General features: G+C 27.3%; 1 protein-coding gene and 1 long non-coding RNA gene across 4 annotated transcripts in view; one reads left to right on the top strand and one right to left on the bottom strand.

Moving 5' to 3' along the window:
- The window catches only part of LOC147907704 (uncharacterized), a 67,282-nt gene that overhangs the window by 9,956 nt on the left and 31,738 nt on the right, over positions 1–25,588 (top strand). The window contains exons 1-3 of one of the 3 annotated variants that reach the window (XR_015546936.1): positions 16,960–17,165; positions 20,655–20,717; positions 20,930–20,979. The exons of 1 other annotated variant lie outside the window; for it this stretch is intronic. This is a non-coding gene — a long non-coding RNA (uncharacterized LOC147907704). Of the gene's footprint in view, positions 1–16,959; positions 17,166–20,654; positions 20,718–20,929; positions 20,980–25,588 lie in introns of those variants that run through there. One more of the 3 variants, XR_015546937.1, reaches the window with a different exon arrangement.
- LOC105153077 (axonemal central pair apparatus protein HYDIN) overlaps positions 1–25,588 on the bottom strand; it is a 51,099-nt gene that overhangs the window by 7,789 nt on the left and 17,722 nt on the right. Inside the window, 21 exon segments of the mRNA XM_087411979.1 lie at positions 103–307; positions 377–546; positions 638–871; positions 942–1,137; positions 1,208–1,367; positions 1,563–1,867; positions 2,049–2,270; positions 6,194–6,419; positions 6,498–6,857; positions 12,538–12,702; positions 13,589–13,876; positions 15,115–15,418; positions 21,052–21,312; positions 21,394–21,697; positions 21,920–22,159; positions 22,360–22,496; positions 22,717–22,843; positions 23,377–23,597; positions 23,796–24,038; positions 24,168–24,278; positions 25,137–25,408. Of these exon segments, the coding sequence (XP_087268105.1) occupies positions 103–307; positions 377–546; positions 638–871; positions 942–1,137; positions 1,208–1,367; positions 1,563–1,867; positions 2,049–2,270; positions 6,194–6,419; positions 6,498–6,857; positions 12,538–12,702; positions 13,589–13,876; positions 15,115–15,418; positions 21,052–21,312; positions 21,394–21,697; positions 21,920–22,159; positions 22,360–22,496; positions 22,717–22,843; positions 23,377–23,597; positions 23,796–24,038; positions 24,168–24,278; positions 25,137–25,408 (4,751 nt within the window).

Raw genomic sequence — 25,588 nt, forward strand, 5'->3', positions numbered from 1 at the left:
TGCATTGACTATGATGACATCAAATATTTAATGAGTTGTTACGAATGACATAAGCTATATGTTGAATTAATTTTTAATGCATATATTTATGAGTGTCATTACCTTATATATAATTCCTTCGCCAGTTACAGTAATCTTTTTTTCGATCGTCGAATTGATTATAAAATGTAAGTCATCGCGATAGTGCACCTGTTCTAAAGGTCGAAATGTTATTGGAATGATAATACTTGATCGAGCTACTATTGTCTCTGAAAGAGCGTCCAGATTTACAGAGATGTGTGGCTTCTCTTCAAACTTGCACTCCAGTCTGAGAAAATGAATGTTTCGATAGAAAATTAATGTCTCAATTTTCTGTAAGTACGTTAAATCAGCTTACATGTACGAAACATCATCTGAATTCGTAATGCGTAAATCGACGCGATAAGGAATCGTAGAAACATCTCGAATGTAGCAAGGTCCAAAGTCGTAATAATTAAAACTAAACTCTAAAATTGGTTTGTTTGCCGTCGCTTTTAAGATTAGTCGGTAGGTTGGCCCTCTGGAAATCTGAATAAAGAAAAGGGACACAGATTTGCAAAGTTTACATTTATATTTCTCATAAAACATATGGCAATATGATATCTAAACGATAATCTACCTTTAAGAGAATAGGATGATTCTTTATCACCGTCTTTTGTAATGCTGTAACAATAAGAGAACAGATGGAACGCGACTTGCTAAGCACATGGTCCTGCTTTTGAGGCATTGCAATCGTGTACATATTTCTGCTAATTATTTCTGATGTCATTCCAAGATCCCAAGAATAATAAAACGTCATTTTGCTTGAGTTTATTATTTCAAACACGACAGTAACGGGCGCTTTTAACAATAACTAAAAATTAAAAATGCTTAATATTGTCAAAATTTATTTTTAATGTTAAAACAAATTATTATACACGCACTTTTCCACAGTCGATAATATTCTCTTTATCTTGATTTAATTGAACTATCTGGCGGTTCTGATCGACATATGTAACCGAAACAATAATATCGTATGTTGTCGTCGTAACAAATATAGTCAATGGTGCTTTCATTCTTTTTATAATGCATTTTACAGAAAATTGAAATTCGCCAACAAGTGTAGGCTGATATTCGACCCTACATAAATAAATATTTAATTAATGTTTAAAAAATTTATGTTCAGAATTCTTCCTTGTTCTATGTTTACCAAAATATTTGTTCGCCTTTTGCAGGCAAAGTGCCATTTATAGGCGTTATTTTCAAATATTGAAGACGTCCTTCAGAATATAAAGAATCCCGCGTGATCTGAAAGGGAATCTGAAATTCTTCTTTATTGATTATGCTTATCGATTCTCGCACATTGATGCCTGTAGAAAATACAAATATTAATATATAATAATTGTATAACTTGTACTCCCTAAAACTTTTGAAGTGAATCTCACTCTGAGAAATAAAATATTACTCTTAAAGATTGAAAATTAAGTCATTCTTTTTCAAAATAAATAAGATTCCACTTCAAAGAATTTAGAAAGTATATTTTTCTATTAGTATCTTCATCTAACCCATTACGGTTGGTCTCATTTTTAAATGGACACGAGAACAGCAAACCGATGGTTCTCTGACCGTCGCGACAAATAGAAAGAGATACTCCAGATTGTATTTTTCAACACGGAACAACCAAAAGGATTCGAAAGTGCCGATATTTTCCGCGAGGAAGGTAAACGCGAAGTCGACTTGTTTTCCTCGTTCAGCGATTCCTTCCGGAAGTGCACAATGAAATTTTGAAATCTCGTCTTCGACGTGACGAGTACGATCCTCCCAAATGAAATGATAATCATCTGATGTCGGATTTATCATTCGGAATTTTCTGAAATTTGTGATAACGCATTTGTATTTGTGCTTCTTTGATTAGACGTAGAACATTTTTCAACAAAAACACAGTGTAATTCAGTGAATTATTCCATCTTGTTTAATATTAATGTACAATAAGGATATAATAATTCACTGTGTTACATTGTGTTCTTGCTGAAAAACGAGCATATATTTACTTTATGTGAGACCCGCTGATTCCGATCACTTCGAGCTCAATCACTCTCGTGCCCTCCGGAAGAGAATTATCATCCGGTTGATAACCAATGGGTCCAGGCAGTTTCATGTCACGTCTATCGCTGGACAGATAGTCGCTTTCCGGTATGTCGAAGTGGCAGTATGGCAACAAACTTCTTCCCACGATAGGAATAATCAACTCTGGTAGCTCGAGATTCTCCATTCTGTTCACCGGACAAACGGAAACGCGCGTATACAGGCAATGCCAAGAATTTATGGATACAATAAATCTCTCCCGTTGAATAAACGGATAAAGATATCTCACATCGTGACTCTACCAGTAAGTTGTAGCTATATATTTCTTTTATTTCGATTTTTGAAAATATCTTTATTATTGAAACATATTCGATAGAGACAAGAATATATATTTGATATCTGTATGAGTACTATCTTATTTATATTCAATAAATAATTATGCATATTAAAGGATTTATTTATAATAAAAAAGATTTGGATATATTTATTTTGATTTTTGGAAATATCTTTATTATTGAAATATGTTCGATAGATGAAATAAGAATATCCGGCGCGCGCACTATCCCATTTGTATATTAATATAAAATAATTATATTAAAAGATCTAGATATACGTTAAATATTAAATAAAACAACCGAATAGAATATCTAATTAATAAGGGAGAGGACGGTCTTAACTCGAGAGCTTTAAGAAGAATAGAAGGGCAGAAGGGGCGTGGAGTACTTTATATCCAATAAACACGGATATTCTCCCCCCCCCCTCCCCTCCCTTCTAGTAACGCACTTTCTGTGGACCTTGTGCCTACCGAGCATAAAAACGCTTCAAACATTTATACTATGCACTAAACGGTTAATTTGCTCAAATACATGATTCTAAAATGTATATGTAAAATTCATAGCAAGAGAGACATTATATATACACAATAAAAAACGTTGTGTATTTGTATTTAAAACAACAATGTCCACTCACATTCTTGTTAATCGTTTGTGTTGAACTTTTTAACACATAATAACTGTCTCAATTATTGTGTCTGTCCCTATTAATGTGCTTTTCGATAAATCATAAAGAAAGTTAGCACGAATAAATAAAAAAAAAAATTTTTTTTAAGTTAATTATTAATGTATACGATACCGAATGTAATATTTTATTTTTTAAGTGTAAGTATTTTAAATATTTTTCGAAAGATATGAGGAATTTATGTGAATCCAGTAGGACTCGATCTTATTCAAATAAATTTATTAAAAATATATATTTTAAATAAAGAAAAAATTAAACAGTTATTTAAAATAACTTCTTTTGACCTATTTCTTATTTAATATAAGATCTTAAATAAGCTTTTAGAACTTATTTTATATTTTTTATTTTAAATAAATTGTATCAGTTATGTTATCGATCCGGTAACGGTGAGTAATTAAATTATAGTATTTATGAAGTATAGCGTGGCGTATGAAATATACCCACATATCCATGTTGAGTTTCCACTTGGTTCGCAAAGAGTTAATATTATTAAGTATTAATTATAGGTTATAGCTATAAAAAAAACTGGCACGTTATATTTAGAAATATACATTTGTACATTCAAATAAACAAAATTATTAAAATATTTTTTATTTGAAATGTTTATTTAAAATACATATTCCTTATACATTTTAGGCAAATTTTTCGAAATCTATTTTTTATTTAAAATAAGAAATAGCCTTCAAAAATTTATTTAAAAAGACAAGTTATTTTTATATTTTAAATAAAAGTTATTCTTTATTTTAAATAAATAAATGCATTTTAGGGCCCTATTTCTTATTTTATATTTTAAATAACTTTTTGTGACTTATTTTTTATTTAATATTTTAAATAAGTTTTTGGAATCTCTCTCTCTCTATTTTATATTTCTTATTTCAAATAAGTCGTATCAATGATTTTATCGACTCCTACGATTTTATATTTTAAATAAGTTTCTGAAACTTATTTTATATTTTTTATTTTAAATAAATCATCAGTTATTTTATTACCGAGCCCTGGAATCAGTAATACGTACCACTTTAAATTGTCTCTATTAATGTGCTCTGTATTGGAGCTGAGAACGTTGTATTATAAGTGTACATTAACACGTTGTATTATAAGTGTACATTAATATTAATAAATATAATTGAAATAATGATTTATGTAATATTAACTTAAACTAGCTTAAATTAGCTTAAATTTATTACCTGTTTTAGTAACTATATGTTAAAATGAGTCAAATGCGAATAGGTATACAAATTTGGGGCACATTAATAGGACCATCGCCGCCTAGAGGACTCACTAATAGGGACAAAAACATGTTTTTTATTTTTGTCAAAAATATTATGAAATATTAATATTTTTTAGATTAAAGAAATATTATAAAAAAAAGAAATAGTTGGAAAACCGGATATTAATTGCAAGCAGATAAAATTAAAGCTACAATATTTAACAATTAATTCAGTAATAAGCACATTGGCTAAAAGACACATTAATAGAAACAGTTACCCTATTCCAGTATTAACATAATGTTTATATTATTTATGTATAAGGGAGACCGGGGCACCATGAGTCACAATAATTCAAACTCTTAAAAATGTATCTAAATATAAAAATTTTTGTAGCATTTTTTTTTAATAATTAAAGTATTTTTAAAATTTAATAAGTATACTTAGTAAATATTTAATAAGTTTTTAAGAAAAAAATAAAACATTTTTTAAGAAATAATTTATGGTGCTTCATACCATAAATCACACAAAATAGTAGGATTATGCAAGAAATAACAGTGACGAAAGTTGGAAAATATTTTCAATTAATTTGTATACAGGGTTGACCATATTCGACGGAAAGATGTTTTTTTTTTCAATCATGGGAAACGTCGTTACTCGATCTAACATCTCTGTCAAAAGTTACAGTGTTGCCAGATCTTTCCGTCGAATATGGCCAATCCTGTATTCTTAGCATAGTCACTAATACAATAAAATAAATATAATTACAATTAATAATTATTAAATAATAAAATATATATATAGAAAGTTATAGGAAAACAAATGAAAAATAACCATTAATATAAAATAAAAAATTTGTTACGATAAAATGAAATTAATTGCTTAGAAATATAAATTGCCCTTTTAGTACATATATTTTCTGTATTGTCCTGTTTCATCATGAATATTTAATGTATGACCAATGGTACCTCAATTATACATTTAATTATACATTTAATAGAAAAAAATTGTAACAAATAAATGTTAGATTATTACTTGTATGTAATACAGTAAATTGAGAAAAGATGCACAGAAACTTGCACTTTATCTTCATACATGTATCTCTTATTACAAAAACAATATTAAAATATTTTTGTGCGGTAAAAAGTTATTGTTGCACCACGAAAACCATTAATGATCGATGCAATGAAATTTAATCACTGCCACCTAAAAAGTATGTGCAACGAAATAACAGTCGTATTGTACCAGAGTAGTATTAATTTAAATTATGTTAAACAATCGATGACTCTTGGTACTCCGTGACCCATAGTGCCCCGGTTTATTCTATTGTTACGTTGTTATATATTGTTACGGCCAATAGCAGTATACATATCTCCTTTACACATATACAGGGTAGTCCACTTAAATCAACTATCTCACTTACTTTTGATGATATAAAAAAATGTTTCAAATGAAAGTGGAAGAGTTTCGAAATTTTGCTCATGTTGGTTTTTTTTTAGATGGAGGCGTCAAAAAGATATGAAGGTTACATCTTTTTTAAATGGAATTGTATGATTTTCTTTAAACAATATAATTTTGCTAATTATACTACATATAAAAATATTAAGGTGGTAATATAAAAAAACCAATAGTTTACGAGATATTAGGTAAAAAAGAAAAGATTTTTTTTACAAAAAGTCAGTTTAAAATAGTCTCGAAGACGATTTATAACCAATTTCTAAATTTTTTCAAACAATTTTTAGTGTATCGATACGCATATAGCTCATCCTTATCTTGCCCCTTTGTTTCCTACAGAGCCAAGTTAGAACAAGTTCTATTATGTTATAATACTAATTAAATCAAATCAAATGATTAAATTAAATTAAATAAACAAATTGTAATCGTACTTGCATGTAAGATACGCTTTGTAATCAAACACATCCATGGGAGAGAATCTCAAGACGCATTCCACAGATTCACCCGGGGATAAAATTCCCTTCTCGGGATAAATTTCAAATGGTAAATCATCACTTTCTAACCAGCTATCGCTAGTTCGTTCTGTCAATCCGGCAGTGCTGCTGAAGAGATCGGATGGACTACAGCGAACAGTTGGTTTCACCTCGACAAAATTATCTGTAGATTATTTATTTTTTAATGATTCGGATAAGATCCGATTTTCTTTCTCATAAATCAGTACGGAAATTGAGTTACCTCGAGACGACAGAAGCTGTCGACGATTTGATTTTACGCTCTTGTCGAAACTTGGATTGTCTCGTTGATGAGATAGTTCGTGAGACATTAATGAAGTAGCTTTAAATTGAACATTGTCCTTTTGTGATCTTGATGTGGCTTGTGAATAATTTGCGATCGATCTCACCGGATATTGCTCGTCCATATTTATCTGCCATGTATATTCGACGTCGACAGCACCAGTGTTTGCAAAAATGAACGAGTGTTCGCTAGTCTGTCGACAAAGAATGGTTAATTACATTTCGTCATATTTTAAAAATTGTAAAAGTAAAAAAAAATTTGCGCAAACGCTATTTGTTTCTTTATACGTTAACGTTATATCTATATGTATAGTAAAAATATTTTGTATTTATATTAAAGTCAATTCTTGTTAAAACTTTGTGTTAAAAATTTGTAACATATTCGAGTATTCGATTTATATGATTCTGTTATGTAAATATTTTGTTTAAATTGATATTCAACATTTCTTAGTTTATGAGTAAGTGAACAACATAATAACATAAAAATAACGTACATTAAAAATTCTAAAATAAATATAATACTAATAAAATGTGTTAATTTTATATATAGTAAATGTTAATTTCATTAAAATGTGTTAATTAAACATGCTATAAACGTTAATTTTGCAGAGAAATATATTTGTACAATTTGTTTTCCAATTATATTCATACATATCAGTATTACATTTTCTGTGTTAATTTTTAAAATAATATGTGTTATACATATTGTATATTTTATATACATGTATCTTGTTAAATTAATACAAAAAATTTGGATCGTTTGGTACACGTAAATTAAATTTAACATAATCTCATGAAATTTCTAAAAATTTAGCTAAATACAGATCTGAAAATAATTATATTAGACTAAAATAATTACGGAGAATACTCAGATTAGTTACTAGAATGTCAAAACTTTTTACAATATTTATGTTTATCAAGTTTAAGATTCTTATTTAATTATTTGGATTTTATTAGTCCTACAAAATTATTTTCAGATCTGTTTTCAGCCAAATGTTTAGATACTTCAGTTAAATTGTCGTTTTTGTGCATAAGTGTGTCCCACTTGGTGTTGCAACTTTGGCGAGCCAATTATTCCATCCTTATGTTCTTTATCATAAAAAAAGAAAGTAGCTGCATAAGTTATTTTACGGCGTAAATATACTTAAATATGCAGATATCTTGTTATACATTCCCTGATAACATAGAAAGTTATGTTGCAGGAATCTTCTAATGTCTCAATTGTGTATCACATTTGTATTTCTGAGACTATCTTCTTTGAAATATTACAATTGTAATATTTCAAAGAAGATAGTCTCAGAAATACCAATTAATTTAAACTTTTTGCTGATTATTGATATAAAACAATCATTGGAATTTTTTTTCCGTTTTTGTTAAATTGCTCTTTGGAAATGCGTTTAAAACAACACTTATAAAATAAAAATAAAAAATAAGAAAATAAAATTAATAAGCAAACATTTGTCACCTGATTCTGAATAATTAATCATCCGAGCCAATTTTGATATTACTTTGGTAATAAACGGCCAACAGCTGCATATTCATCAATCTGTTCATCAACTTTCATTAATTTAACAAAATAAGCCATCTTAAAAAAAGACAGATGAAAACAAGAACTGTATCGCAAGATACCAAATTATTGTATAAGTTGCTGTGCAATCAATTTATCAGAAGGAAACATGGAAATTATTGTCACTACATACTTAGAGAGCGAATTTTTAATTAAAGCGTATAAGATTTGACGTATGATGTAAAGTAGGGATGTTTAGATGTAGCATGTAATGTTAGATTTGTTTATATATTTAACATTGCAAAAGTCTTAATGTAAGGAAACGTTTGTTAAATATTATATTTTATAAAACATTAAATATTAGCAATTAAGAAGCGGTGGCTTTTAACTCTTTTTATCTCTTACTATTGTTTAATTCAATTGAGCCTAATTATTAATTTTTATATCTAAACATTTATAGCTTAAAAAAACATTATTTATAATATATATGAGACTTTCAGAACAAAAGATGATTAGATTGATAATCTAATCTAACCTAACATATATATTCGGACAAAAGTATAAATATTATAATTTACCTTATTATTATTATTACTGAATTGCATGATACAAATTTTGCAAACTTCAAACTTACAACTGCTTTTGTGTTGTATTTGAAATATCAGGGACAATTCGTGCAAGTCCACTACGTGCTAGAGTCAGCTACAGTATTGCGGAAATGGCGGCTGGCGGAACGTGCTATTAACGAGCTTTACTAGTGCGCGTCAGAGCTTGCTGTGCATATATTATAACATGTATTTTGAAATCTCAAGAATCTGTCACAATGAGATCACATATTTTAATTATTATTTATAAGTGCATCCTTTACTGTTTTCATTATTCCAATATATTAAAACGATATAAATATTTTGGGACTTAAACGCTTTTATTTATGATATAACCTGCGATTTCATTTTTCATTTTTAGATCATTTTTTTATCAGTAACTTTTAAATGACAAATAAAGTCATGATGATATCCTTGTGATATCATTGTACTTTTGTGTGTCCTGGATGCGATTTAATAATATATATTATTCAAATAAATCTATTGTGGCTTAATAACATAAGAATAAGAATATTGCAATTTAATAAAGCATTTGCTTTTTTATTAACAATATTTATTCGCGCGCGCGACGAGGCTGGGCAAAATATGTCATTAAAATAAGTACAAAATGCTAAATATAATCAATTATATTAATTAATATTTGAATTATAAAGTACAAATGACTTTCAGTCTTTTGATATTCGAAATAATTTGTATTTCAAGTCAAAAGAAAATATTTTGTACTTTTTAAAATATTAAGATTGACAGTATTTTATATTTTAAATACTTAAATATTTGTCTAGATATTTTGTCTAGCTCTGCCTCCATATTTACATTTTTTTTACATTTCTGGAATGTTGCAAATGAAACTAAAGAGAACGTTGCACCAACATCACCGAAAGATTTTACAAATGTTTCCATAATATTTCAGAAACGTTTCTTGCAGACAGAAACGGACATTTTGACGTTGCCGCAATCTTATAGAGACTTCTCAGAAACATTACACAACGTAACTTTTGTAATTTAAATAATAAGATTGATTGTCAATCAGTATTTGAAATACAAAATAAAAAATACTTTGACATCATTATTAATAATGAAATACAAAATATGAAATACTTTCAATTTTTCATTGTTACTAAAACTGAAATACAAAATTTTATATGCTGCCATGAACACAAAATACGAAATATTTCCATGTGTTTTTTCCATGAAATTATTTATCGTAATAAATTTATGTAAAACAAGAAACACTATTAAGACTTTAGAACGATATATGTATCATATATGTGAATATATCAAATGCGAAGATTAACATCGCCTATCACGGTCAAAGTTAAATATTTCGAATAATACAATATATATTGTTTTAGGTAATTATTTAGAATATGGATCCCTCCCTAAGAATCTTAATAAAAATGTATTCATTAGACGCCTTTTCATTCAAAACGAAAGAATCTGGCAAAACAAAAACGCGGTGATCGGCCTCATGAATTGAGTTATTAAGCATTAAAGTTCGAGACATTAAAGGTTATAATATCTGTCATCCCGACTCGATATAGCTCTACGTATGCATTCTGCTTTAATTTTACAAATTCACTACTTTAAAAACACAAATTCATTGCTTTAAAAATACAAATTTACTGTTTTAAAAATAAAAATTCACTGTTTTAAGCACACAAATTTTTTATATAGTATTAGTAATAAATTTGTATTTTTAAAGCAGTGAATTTGTGTTTTTAAAGCAGTAAATTTGAAACAGAGACCCTCACCTCGCGGAAAGTCGAGAGGTCCCAGGTTCAAACCCTGGCTGAGATAATATTTTTCGCAATAAGTTTTTTACAGTTTTTTAAATTTAATTTAGGGGGGATTAATAACATTTCAAATTAATTGTGTTAAAAATCCGAAAGTTATCGGCGCTCAATCTTATTTGAAATAAAATTGATTCTAAAAGAATATATTATATTGTACTGAATATATTGTATTGAATATATTACATTATATTGTTCGAAACATCTAACTTTGACCGTGATAGGCTTCTTCTTCGTATTAGAATCCTAGAATAACAATGGATGAATCTCATAATTGGCTGCCAATCACGCTAATCAGGGCACTTAACAAGAGTCGCGCTTCTCTGATAAATCTATAGGACTCTATTTCGTAGTATTTGACACAAAAATAAGAAAGTTTAAATAAACATTTAATTTATTTCAATTTGTTTGTGGGAATATAATATTATAAATTTTATTCTTGTTAAGTTTTATTTAGATTAAATTCTATTTTTTATAAAAATATATAAAAAATTTTGACAATGTTTGAAAAAATGCGAATAAATAAATTATTAAAATTACTTTATGTAACTTTACAGATGTAGATGTAAGCAGATAACCATAATTGTGTGATGAATAAATTTATTTCGAAAAAGAGAATAACTGACATTTTATACAAAAAAAAATAAAATTAAATATAACATAAAAGAAATAAGAAAAATAAATATAGTAATTAAAATTAATATGAACAAAATACAAAAATAGGTTACCATAAATAATCACAATTATATACGATTAAACATTAATAAATGTTATAAATTATTTAAAGCTAAATAAAACAAAGAAAAAATAAAAGTATTATTTACTATAGCCTATATTATTTTTGCAATTCTACAGAAAGAGGGGGGGGGGGAGAGAGAGAGAGAGAGAGAGAGAGAGATTTCTGGTATACTTATAATAATTTGGTACACTGTTACATTTTGATTGCATTTTAATGGACGTTATTTTTATTTTGAGCTTTTTTAATTTAATGAGCAGTGTTGTGCAAATAATACAAGTATGATAATATCTGTTTTAACTACAGATATTTAAATATTTTTTCAAAAATATGTCGAGATTGATACATGCTACAACTAATACATAATGCAGAGAGAAAATATTGAAAGCCGAGAGAATCAATTTTTACCATCCGAAAGGTTAATATATTATCGATTTTACCTGAGTAGTACACAAAAGTAAAATTTCCACTGTCCGTGGAAGTTTGATTTTTTTTTATTTTTCGCGCAAACAAGTCGGAATTGGATCAGATATGAAACAGCGATACGGTTGCATTTTATCAAATTTCATGACGTTCATGTGATTTGTTTACAAATGCGTCAATTTAGAAAATATCCGCGATATTACAAACAAATATTTAAACCCGACACGAACGAAAATTATTTCTAATCTATATTTTTCACTCCGATTAAATCAAATAATTAGCTGAGTGTTTCAGCTGTAAAAAAGAAATTGATAATCATATTATATATACTACGGAATACAAGAAACTATCGCAGATTGAGAAAATTGAAAGAGTAGAGCGGGATTATTCCATCATTTTCAAGCTTAAAATAATATAAAATTTACAGCAACAAACAATATCTTTTTGCAGTGACGTGCTTATAATTATCTTATACTATCATGATTGCTTCTTGAAAGTACAAGCATGACCTTTAAATGTTCAGTATACACTGCTTAGAAACATAAACAATATTGTAAGAAATGAACAAAACAGCCTCGCTTTATCTTAATAAAAACATTACAAATATCTATAAATAATTTTTACAAATTTCTGCAAACTTTGAAGAAATATTTTACATTTGTATGTTAAATAAAACAAATTTCTGTGCCGTATTTCGAAATTCATTTAAATATAAATTATTATCGATATAGTTATAGCAAAATCCATTATACCGTAGTAATGGTCTAATTTAACATTTGAACGTAAGATATAAAATTCGTAATTGTAGTATACAACCTGAAACATTAGTGTGTTCTTGAAATTGATCTCTTTAACGGAGCAAGAATATTTGGAGAATGCTACGATGGCATTAAGTAACACTTGGATGCACTTCGTCGTACCAGGAACGATTTCATGTTTCGGCTCGTTAACAGGCTCAATTATTTTTTTAGCTATTTCCGCATTTGGCTCCTTGGCATCGGAATTTATTGTTTCCCACCGCACCTGTGTCTCTCGATCGTCCCATGATGATTCTTTCACGGAATTGGCGAGCTCAATTGCACAGACTGTACATTCGAGACACGTCTATTAATAAGAAAACAATATTTTTATATGAATTTAATATGCAGCAATATCAAACAAAGAAATGCAACTATGACCTTACTTGAAGATTTACGAAATTTGATCTTTTATTTTGATTTTTTTTTGTTAAAATTTACTTATTTTTTATATAGAAATATTCTTATTACCTTAATTAAATGTCTTATGTATATTTTGGAGTACTAGTTTCGATAATGTAATTTTAATTAATTGTTATCGATATGCTATAATATTAAACGAAAAAATTTTTTTAATTTATGCAAATTGCAAATATTAATTAGCGATAGTTTGCAAATGGTAAACTTAATAATTTTATATTACGTCAATGTAAATTGTTGGCTCCGAAGAAAGAAATGTCGCAACGATTTCTTTACAAGTTAAAGGTTTCAGATGACCGATTGATGGAGTAAATACAACGTTGGGATGTGCGCTCCATTGAAAACGTAAATACTGGTTTATTGATTTATTAACGACTTTAAAGCTCTTCCTGTATATTTTATTAACAAAGCAATATCCATAATCCAGTACATAGATCAATGAAACCGGGAGCGTTGGCGGTGTTGAAACTGTGAGATATAAATCATAGAGCAATGAAAAATGTATAAATTGTACTTGAAAGAGAATTTATAGGAGATCGATGAAAAGTATTATAAATTATATTGTTGCTTGTATTATAAAATGATTAATTCATTAATACTCATATTGAAAATAATTACAATAGATAATAAATAAATACTTTTGACAAATTTATCAAAAAGATTAAGTAATAAACAAAAAATTGTAGTGAAATTATAATTCTTTATAATTATATTTTTTATAATTATTCTTATATTCTTTTTCAATTTTGATTACCTTTTGTTGTACTATTTGATTTTGACGATCTTCGCAATTTTGCGTTAGATTCTTTTTTTTCATCGACAGACTTAAGCTTTGTATTCGCGAGCTCTAATCCATCTAACACAATTAATTCTGCATATGTTTCGCTCTTCAAATCAATTGTTAGATTCTCATAGGGATTATCGGTAATAAATAGTTGCACTTGACTTTTGTACTTGCCGATCTCTCGCGGAGTAAATTTTACTTCGAGAGAAACCGTTTCTTCAGGTATTAAACGAATTACGATACACCGATCGTTTGACACTGTAATTTAACGATTTAGCTATTTAATGTGATTATTTATATCATTTCATAATAAATTATTAGGTGTTGGAATTAATTCGTAGCGTTTTACAAGTGATGGGAAGTACTTTCATTAATGTATTTTTTAATGCTCATGTGAAATAAATAACATTCTTTCATTAAAAAACGCTACGAATTAATTCCAACACCTAATATTTTATTTTATTTTATTGAGTCTTACTAATTATATTTATATTTATTAAATATATTAATTTCATAGAAATTAAAAATCGATTTAAAAAAATTAAAAAGATACTTTTTAGATTAATACTATTTAAAATATACTACTCAAGAAAAAAATAGAGAACACTTTAGAACATGCTAAAAATTGCGCAAAATATTGCGCTCAAGTGCAATATTCACCGTAACTTTGTGAAAAATTATCGCAGACAAAAAATCAAAAAGCATTTAAAAGCGTGAAATCTCTATTTTCGAAATTGGTAATTGATAATTGATTGGTAATTGATATTTCAATATATTTATGGCGTAAAGTAAAATTCACACAAAAATGCGGTTTACGGCAAGAAAAAGTAAATTTTTACCTTCAATTTGCTTTTTTATTGAGTGCTATACGATTTTTTTTCATCGAGTTATTGAATGTTGAAGCAAAAATGATCATTGTGTTAATTTTACTTCACGTCATAGATCTTCGTAAAGTTTGTAAAAAATTTTTAGATTTAACGGGGGATCCATTTGCATCCATATATCTCCGTAAAGAATCAGTCAGATTAAAATATTAATTGCCGATTTCGAAAGTAGAGATTTCAAGCTTTCAAGTGCTTTTTTGATTTTTTGTCTGTGATAATTTTTCACCGAGTTACGGTGTTCTGAATATTGCACAATTTTGAGCGTATTCTAACGTGTTCCTTATTTTTTGTTGAGTAGTGTGTACATATATATATATATATATATATATATATATATATATGCGTGTGTATTTTTTATTATTCTCAAAGAATTATTATTATTATGAAAAAGTATAATATTTTAGATGATTGTATCTGTAAATTATAAAACCTGTATAACATACAAAGATAACATTGATGCGCTTATTTAAAAAGATCTGTTCTCTATATTAACTATTGATCTTTTGAGATCTTTAACACTCACACAACTTTTCTTATAAAATGTTCATTTATCTTTTTAATTATTTCTTTATTAAGAAAAATTAAATCAACGATTAATTTTATAGTACCTACCACTTGACAAGTTTCTTGTATCCTCGCAAATGTTGAGAGTAAAATGGAAATTTGGATCCTCAATAATTTCGATAATCACTTTAGTTGGTATCACACCAATATTTTTAATAGCAAATTTTTTTCCATTAGATTCACCTACAAGCGTACGACCAAAATTTAAAACAGTTCGTTCTCGTTTTGTGCTTGGTGGTTCGATGATTGTCACTTCTGGCACGCAAGCTTGTCCTACTAATTTAACGAAAAATTTTTCATCCTTCAAATGCGGGGGAAGTTCGACTGCTACATCGAAGATTGCATAACATGTCTATAATTATAATCATAAATCATGAAAAACAAAAAAAACTAAATTGAAATTAAAAATAATACTTATTTTATTTTAAATATGTCGAGGAGGGAAGTCTGCCCAGATAACCTTGACATACAATCTTAACATATAATATATGACTGAGTGACCTCGAATAGAGTTTCAGCCGTAACTTGTTATTTATTAAAAAGTTATTAACAAAAAAAAGTTCATCAATAAAACCTAACTTTTAGATACGACTGTGTGTGCTCCGATGAAACAAATTCCCTACTTTAATAATGCAAAATATTTTAAATAATATAATATGTTATAGGACTATATATATGAAATCAAAGCCTTAAATGATTTAGGATCTTAAATGCTTACTTCTTGTGTGAATTTATATACTACGTATGTAGTTCTTAGAAACGCGCGCCGAAATGATTTTTCGATCTTGAAATGCTAACTCCACTAAACTACCGCAGTAATATCACGAGTTAAATTGACTAGCCTCATATCGTAGAGTTGTAACAAGAATTTAAAATTGATAATATTCGAATAAAACTTATTGAAAACGAATATTCAGTAATTTTTAATAATTAATATCTCGTTAATCATTGCGAAAATTGCAAAATGATAGAGGACTTTTTGATTCAGTTTAGTCCGCTCTATCTACACAAAAATGCTTGGCAAAAATTTATGGGACATTCTGTATATAATTCATGCATAGATAAGTTTTACAACGATTACATATACATATACTAATCAGTTGATATTAAAAATTCAACTCTCTTATTGTTCAAAATTTAATATAATATGACAGAAAATAGACGCAGTACGGAATTATATTCTTTATAATTAATTTAGAACTTGTAACTGTCACTCTGCGTTTAATTTTCACGATTAAAAACTCATATAAATTGATTAATAGAAATAGATGTAAATAATCAATTATCATTTTGTCATAAAATTTACAAATAATTATTTCATTAACAATCTTCGAATTCGAATAAATAAATTTCTCATCACATTGTAAATTGTTTTCTGATGTAAACATAATATATTAATTGTTATTTTCAAATAAAGATTACAAAGTAATAAATGTATCGGAAATAAAGTTCAAATCATTGAAATTTATTATATATTGTTTTATTTATGTATTATGTATCGTTTTATATCGATAATTTATTCAAAGTATATAAAACAATGTATTATTAAATATAACAATATTTTATGCTTTACTTCTCGTTTTAATTCAAAATCAATAATAAAATTATATTTTAAATGGTGAAAATTCAGTGTGAATAAAATGTTGACCTTTAAAAATTACTCTGGGTATGGCAATACCCAGTTTTTTCAATGCTTTTCCAATGTTTTTTTTCATTATTTATAACTTTTTTTATTAATAACATTTTTTTATTAATAAAGATATATACATTTACTTGATAAATGTATATATACCGTTATGTTTCTTAAAGTCTGATATTTCAATAAAAAAAATTTTTAATAAGTATGTTCATTTTTATGAAAGTTATAAACAATTGAATTGGGTATGTCGTAGGGAACACCCCAAGTAGGGGAGACCGGGATCAGTTGACTACAAGGGTAAATAGAATAATTGAGGCTACATTAAAAACAAAACATGCGAGACACGCGTAAACGTGTCTGAGCACGCAGTAGCAACTGCCGCTAAGTCTGCTATAACAATTTGTTGCGAACATATCTGTGATAGAAGTTATGCCACAATTTTAAAAAATCGTACACCTAAGTAAATATTTTTATTTTTAAAGTTTTTGTTTTACAATCGTACATGATTGTCTGAGATATTTGATTTCTACTTGATAGACTTTGATCTCTACTAGATAGTAAATGTAGTTCTTACTTAATAAAGTCCAACAGATTTTTTTTGTTTATGTATCTTTGTTTTCATATATTGTTAATGTTTTTAAAAAAACGGATGTGTGTGTGTGTGTGTGTGTGTGTGTGTGTGTGTGTGTGTGTGTGTGTGTGTGTGTGTGTGTGTAGGGATAATAGACTAACCACAGCATGGAACTGTATAACTCATTTGTGACAACTCTTATAGTGCTTACTCAAAATTTTATTCCTTTAAAAAGATTTTCCTCAGTGATAAATGTTATAAGTTTAGCTCCCTCATGTCCAATATCGAAAACTAGACTCATTCGATGTGTGTTTGCACGAAATGAAATTTTGCAAAAAGAAAAGCAAAATGTTTTTCCGAAGCGAATGTCTGTGTTTAAAATATATTTTTATAAAAATTTTATTAATATATAGTCAAAGATGTAACTTAAAATACATTAATTTTTATTTTAATAATCTTAATCGAATTATCCTGGTCCCGGGGCTAATTGAATCAAATGCAATAAAAAAATGCATTTTTATTTTATATATATTTTAGTTATCAGTTTCCTCTTATTATTAAAATATTATTAGGTAGTCAAATGTATATAGTAACTGGTATAGAATTCATTTTTTCGATAAGTCTCTTAATTTCGTCTGTAAAAATTCGAAACTGAAAAATGAGTTTATTAGCCCCAGTCTCCTCTATATCGTTTCAATAATCTGACGTTTAAGGATTAAAACTTCAAAATAATAATTAATTGGCCCGCGCCCTTAGCATTTGTTTTTATTTAGCGCATTGTATGCAAAGCCGTATAAGCCACAGTGCTGTCATTCATTTATTGTTACTGATTTTTGATTGAATACATAAGTAGGGGAAGGTCGCCGATATCGATATATTACTTTGTTTTTAAATACAATATTTCTTTCAAAACAAAAGATAAAAATAAAACTTTAAATACATAAATAGGAACTAAAAAGTGTCTTCTATCAGATAACATATCTATCATATTGCAATTTTTGTAACACTGTTTGCAATAATTCATTTTTTTCGTGAGATAACCAAAAATTGACAAAATGGACTTTCTTTTCCTTTTACAGAAATTGTCTGTATAAAATACAAGTGAATAATATATAAGATTTTCCAGAATTTTTTTACTTTAATATAAAAAAAAATTGAATTATATGCGTATTTACTTTATATTGTTCTGCAAGACGTAAATATGTAATGCGATAGTTTTTCAAGGCCTTTCCCATATACATATATATAATATATATATTATTGCCTTTAGCTTCAATAAAATTATTTAATACTGTAAAACAACATTATAAAGATTAAGTTAGCTCATGATTTGTTTTACAGACATGTATGTCGCTTTATGCTGCACCCTGATTTTATATTCAAAACCGTATTATGAAAAAACTTAAGAAAAAAATAATATAAATAAAACTGATTTAGGAACCTATAAGCATTTAAAACGACGTAATATTATTAACAATATAGTCACTATTATTTAAATTATACAATTTGCAAAAGAAAATCGTAAGAATTTTATTTTCGCATTTATAGATTTCATTTTTAGCTGATTTCGTGTAGGAACAAGCCACAAATATACGAATTATGCGTTTACACTTTTTTATTTAACTAAATAGATTATATTTTTATTAGTATTGATAAAATGCAATAGTTCCTATAAGAAATAAGATGTCGCTTTAGGAGACCTATGTCAATATCAGCGATTTTCCTCTATTGTAAGTAATGAAGAGAGCCATTTTGTATTATCGTAATACTTTTCAAGACACGATTGTTTTTGTTATAAATAAATGACGCTGAGAAAAAAAGACACTCAATACGATTATTCCTTCCAATTATTAGAATTCGTGACTGGTATTCTGCGCTTTTAGCTTTCGCGATTAATAATTTTTAAACAGAGATAATAGCTTTATATTTGTCAAAAGAGAGACTGAAATTGATTTTTCAGCATCGATTTATTTAAAAAAATCAGTGAAATAGAGTGAAAGAGAGATTGGTAAATTATAAATTATTGTTTCACAATTTAAGAATAATAATTATTCTGCTAATATCCTTGATGTCAAATAAATTTCTTGTCTCAGTGTAAATTTTTCGCTGCTTTTATTACCTATAATTTGTTCATTACCATTTCGAATTAAGATAGCAAAGTTAAACTGAGATCATCGGAAACGTCAAGCGTTTAAAAATACTCTCCAAACTTTTAGAGTGATCTATATCACTTTGAAAAGTGAAATCTTACTCTTAAAGATTGAAAACTGAGCCATTTTTTCTTAAGTTTGGCTTTTTATTCTTTAGAATGAAATTCCACTTTAATGAATTTAGAGAATATCGCTCGATGCAATAATTATGTTATATTAATTATTTTATTTTGCATCACTTATTCAAAAATAAATTGCAAGTGAAAATTTATATTATATAGAGCTTTAAATAAAATAATTGGTTTAAAATAATCAATGTAATCTTGATATTTATGACGTTATTTAATCGTTGTATATACATAATAGTAGCTTTCCATTTATATCGATTCTCAGACAATTCTTTTGTAACGTAATAACTCAGTTGAATGCGTGTTCCATTTGCATTCTGACAAGTGAGATTTAATTGAATTTTTGTCTATATTCTGCACAAGATTGACCGTGTGCTTATTAATGAGTAAACTTATTTTAAAAGTGAGGTTATGAATCTATTGTTATGTGATAACTTTTTATCAAAGTATGCAAATAATGACGCCATTAATCTGAATGTGAAATACTCAGCTCACTTCAGATTCAGTTTCACTTGTGTGCAAACAAAGCAACTAATAATATTATCGCTCTCTCAGTTGCACAATAACACTCGACTCGCTCAAACTACTCCGTATTTCATCTCTACAAGATGTTAGCTAAGCTTATAAATGCAATTTTTTTCTTATTATAATTTGTTGAGCAATCAGTTATTTTTTATGATTAATTTATATATCGATACAACAGCTACTTATCGGAGCAGCTATTTCATGCGAGTCATTCATTTGAAAATCGTTGGAAATCGGAATCGAAGCAATAGGAGATGAAAATTATAAATTATCTTATTGTGATAATTTATTTTATGATAATTTCAAGTAATGTAAATCCGTATGCTATCGCTTGTGTACTGTTAATATATATTTATTTCTAACATAATGTAATATAAATTTAAAATATTGATTTAAAAAATTAACGTAAATTCTTATTCAAAATGGATATTGCGTCTGTTTTCACCGATAATGCGAGAGATCGGTCTTTAATTAATTTTAACCTCGGGAATACCGTGCAAATTGTTTTAATTGTCCGCAAGGTTATAATTAATTCATGCACAATTGCAATTAATCGTGTTTCGTGTGTTGTACAGCCAAAAAACTTTAGAGGAAGAGAAGACCTGGAAGGCATCGGGTGAAGACAAAGCAGTCACGGAGTGAATAAACTTTATATTTATATTTGTTATTTTTGTTTATTCTCGTTTATTTCAGTGATTTAGAATAAAAGAAAAGATCTCTTACTTTATAAAAGTCTTTTATCTTTTGCATAAATTATAATTAGTTTATTAATAAATTTAATGCACGTAATAGTTTCTCATATGTTAATTATTTTGCTTGTAATAATTTAGATTTTGTTTATATTTTATAGATCAATGTAGTTACAACCTAATCTACAACTCCGCTGTTGTGCATCGTTCAGTGAGTCCGTAATAATTATTTTTAATTTTTAAGATATTTATATTGTTGTTTTTAAAAACAAGATAGTGTTACCTCTATAAACGTCGGATTGAATGAAATCGCGAATCTCTTGTGACTCATTGGTTGAATGCGTTCTCTTTCGGGTATCAGAACGAAAGTATCAGGTCTCATAGTTTTTGGTGTAAATGAATCCGTGAGTAAAGTCAGTTTCACGTCGGCAGGTATTACATTTTGGTTGCAAAGCACAAAGTATGCTGTATGAGTATGAAACACGCTGACGTAACGGAAATACAGGCATTTCTCTTGACGTGCGAATATGGTATGTGTACCGATCTGATAAAAAGTATAAGCCTCTTAGTTTTACTTTCATTTAAAAGATGAATACAATATTGACTTGTTGAAAAAATTAAATACTTCTTTTGAACAAATGAAGTCTTCGATGTGATTCACAATGTGATTTTCATGGAATATAGTGTCGAGATCTTGTAGATTAACACTTGGTATGCAGGAATTAACGGATAATTTTATCAATTTGCCATTTCTATCTTCGGGAGCGCTATCAGGAACGAGAATTATTATGTCTTCCTCTTCAGAACCTACGAATTCAGGATAACATTCGATTGCCACGATATCGATCTCTCCAGGCTGAAGGTCTCCTTCGGTTTTTGTCACAGTAAAGGGACCAATTTTTAACATAGTGATACATTCTTGTGTCTTTCTAAAAATAATTACAAATTTTTTAATTAAATAAATATTTTGTTTATATTTACATTAAAATTATTTTTTGGAATATTTAATTAAATTAATTAAATTAATTATTAATTTAATTAAATAGTATATAAAAATAAAAAAATACTTTGTTCGAGATAAATTGATATATATGTTTATATACATATGTCATAGAATTATTAATCAAAGGGAGGATTTTTTAAATATTTACTTGTCATCTAAGTCTTTGATTTGCGATTTATCTTTTCTCATTGACGTATCTGTCGATTTGTCATCATTGTTTTTAATTACGTTTTCTGACATATAGGCAATGAATGGATGTTTAACAGGCGTTACAATAGAATAATGAAGAGGGAATTCACCGACATTTTCCACATTAAGATATAGCGTTTTTTTTGTGCATATACCAAGCGAGCAAAAATTTATTTCATTGTAAGGATAAATGCGAAACCTGTATTTAAAAAAGATAATGGAATATAACTTTGAATAATTGTGACTATGTTATTAATATTTATTAAGAAGCAAGAAAAAGTATTTTATTACTAAATTGTAAATAATTCGATTTTTTTAAAGTTATAAAAGGAAAACTTTGTTTCAAAATTATGACATATAATAATTTAAAGAAATTTTCAGCTTTAAATAACAGTTTACTTCGTGTAATACGCAATTAGGGAAACTGTGAGAGGAAATTCCGCAATTACAGCAGCTTCTTTATTCATATCAAGAAGATGGCATCGGAGTATTGGGCACTCTTTTAAAGTAATTTCATTGTTTGGTACGAAAGTTACCTATCATTGAATAGAATTTCATTAATTAAAACTTAGATATTTTGATTTAACATATTATTTGATTTAACATTTTTTAATGTATAAAAATACATTAAATTTGCTTGTATTGTCTATTGTAAAACATTAAGTCAATATATTATAAAAATAAAAATTAGTTTATTTTAATTTTTAGTGATATAATGCAAGAAATCACCAAAAAGAAGTGCATCAAAAAACATACTTGTATAATAACTTCTTCTTTTGGTTGAATGGAACCAGAAGCAGGATTAATTTTTATTTCCTCGTTCAATTTTAATGACAAATTTGGCGCGATTTTGGCTAATTTGTTTTGCTTTTCCAAAAGTATGCTAATTATAATTATTAATTGGTATAGCATATATAATTAATAATTAATATGCTATAAATATATAAACTGTAGAAATCAAAGCTTTAAACGGTCTAGCTGGATCTTAAATGCTTGTATGATTCTTGTGTGAATTTATATACCATGTATGTAGTTCCCAGAAATGCGCACCGATTTTTCGGTCTTGAAAACGCTAACTCGTGATATTACTGCAGTAGTTTAGTAGAGTTATCGTTTTTAGACCGAAAAATCATTTCGGCGCGCGTTTCTGGAAACTATATACGTAGTACATGTATATAAATTCATACAAGCATTTAAGATCCAGTTAAACCGTTTAAGACTTTCATTTCTACAGTTTATGTTATTACACATATACGGTCCTACAATATATTGTATTATATTGACTATAAATATAATTTTAAAAGAAATAATAAAAGAACATTTTGTAATGTATGAAAATGATAAGTTGTACAATTTCAGTGATAGTATCTCGATACAATGAATATAAGAATTTGTTAGATACACTTTTCAACTTACGCATATTTAACTTCATGATTTCCTCGATTGCTCATTGTAAAATTTGCGCTCGTAGGAAAACCAACCTTCACGTATTTTAAATCAATTGGATTTGCATAATTAATGTCAACAGCAACATCATACGTTTCGCCGAATAAAGTAATAGTTTCTATAAAGATAGGTTCTGTGTCGTCTTCGTAAAAGAAAAATTTGAAAGTCAAGCTTTCTTCGATCATTCCAATCTAAACCGAAAATCTAATTTAAGTTATTTTTAAGAATATCGAATTAAAATACTAGATTTTAAAGAAATTTATAAGAATTTTTGAAAGGATTAAAGAATTATTAAATCTCTAAATTTAAGCAAATAAAATTTAAATATTAATATTTTTAATAATAGGTCTTAATATTATATTTAGTGTAAATTTAGTTTAATCTTTTACTTTGTTGGCGTGATAACAAAATTCGACTGTTTTATCACTGTAAGTCTTGATAATTCCTTTAGTCGGTGTAATTGAGATTTGAGGATCTAATGGTTCATTAGGCTCCAATTGCCAAAATATTTCAATTGGGGATCTATTTTGGATACAAGAAGTAAGACAGTTTTTTCTATGCAAGAATACGTGACCAAAAGATAATTGTTTATCCTCTAACTCTATGTCCAATTTCGAACCATTACATTGAAGCTAAAACATTTTAGATGTAATAATCTCTACACATATTTTCTATAGATAAAAATATGTATATAGGTGTGTGTGTGTGTGTGTCAATATTCTGATTTTTATTATGGTTTTTATTTTTTTTTATCTAATTACCTCGATACTCTCAATATGCGGATTATCTGTGATACATATATACAACTTATCAGTAAATGAACCAAGCTTTGTAACACCTGCTGATATTTTTAGCAATTCACACTGTCCAGCCTATACAATTAAATAACAGAAAATAATTTAAAAATCTGCATGTTTTTAGTAGATAATAAATATATTTTAAATGGAATAATAAAAAATACCTGAATATAAAGTTTCTTTTGTTCTATAATGAAAATATCTGAATTATTTTCTTGGAGAGTGAAGGATACTTCTGCGTCAATTTTGGATACATTGCAGAACTTAAATTTTGCTTCACGACGATGAGCACTGTTTGTAAATTACACATTTATAATAAATTTATAATAAATTTGTAATTAATTTATAAAGGACCCCGTAAGAATTAAAGAAGAAATTGAGTGAGAATGATTAAATAAGAATTTGAGTGAAATGAATATCTCATATATGCTTATAATTTGATGAACAAAAATATCAAATATAAGATATAACAGTAACAGATAATTTTTTAGTTTATGGTGTATCAAAAGTGTTCTATGAGGACATGTTTTACAGTTTTGATACACTTTCCATTATTGGACATTTCATTATATAATGCATCAAATCAAACCTTTTATCCTTTTGATACACCAATAATGATCCGAAGTCGAAGATATCAACATCAGAAAAATATGTGGGATCAATTATATTGTTTACTTTTGTTTCTTTGATCTGGAACACGTTTCATTAATTTTACTAAAATCTTCGTGAAAAATTATCTTATATATATATATATATATACTTTAATAAACTTTAATAAAAATTATAAATAATTTATAAAATTATTTAATATTAAATTAAATTAACAATAAGTAATTTAATTTAATAATGCATAGTTTTAATATTTTTTGTATGTTTTATATATATATATATATATATATATATATAATATTTATTCATAAAAACCATTATTACTTTTGAAAAAATAGTGTTTGGGTTCATGTCTAATCTTGGGACATCAGTGACGACCGAAACGTTGATATCATAAGTAATTTCATTGCCATCAAGGACGGATAGTGCATATGTTTGTCGGTGAGTTCCCACTTCTTCAGGTTGATATCGAATCTTGAATTTCTGAATTTCATTAGGTTGCAAAATCCATCGTGGTTTTAATACTTTCTCAAAGATTGTATTAATATTAGGTTCATTAATGTCCGTGCTGTCTACCGTAGATGCGTTTAAGGATGCTATCAATGAATCTTTATTTTTATTAAAAATACGCTCTTTGCGTTTGGTATTCTTTACAAAATTTTCTTGCTTACTAATTATATTAGTGTGTGACGAATTAGATTCCATAATTATAGAGGATAGTGTGGATAATGAAACAATTTGAAAAGCTCCTGATTAATAAAACAAAATTGCGATTA

The sequence above is a fragment of the Acromyrmex echinatior genome, chromosome 12 (genome assembly GCF_024713525.1).
Source record: "Acromyrmex echinatior isolate Ae372 chromosome 12, ASM2471352v2, whole genome shotgun sequence".
Lineage (NCBI taxonomy): Eukaryota > Metazoa > Arthropoda > Insecta > Hymenoptera > Formicidae > Acromyrmex > Acromyrmex echinatior.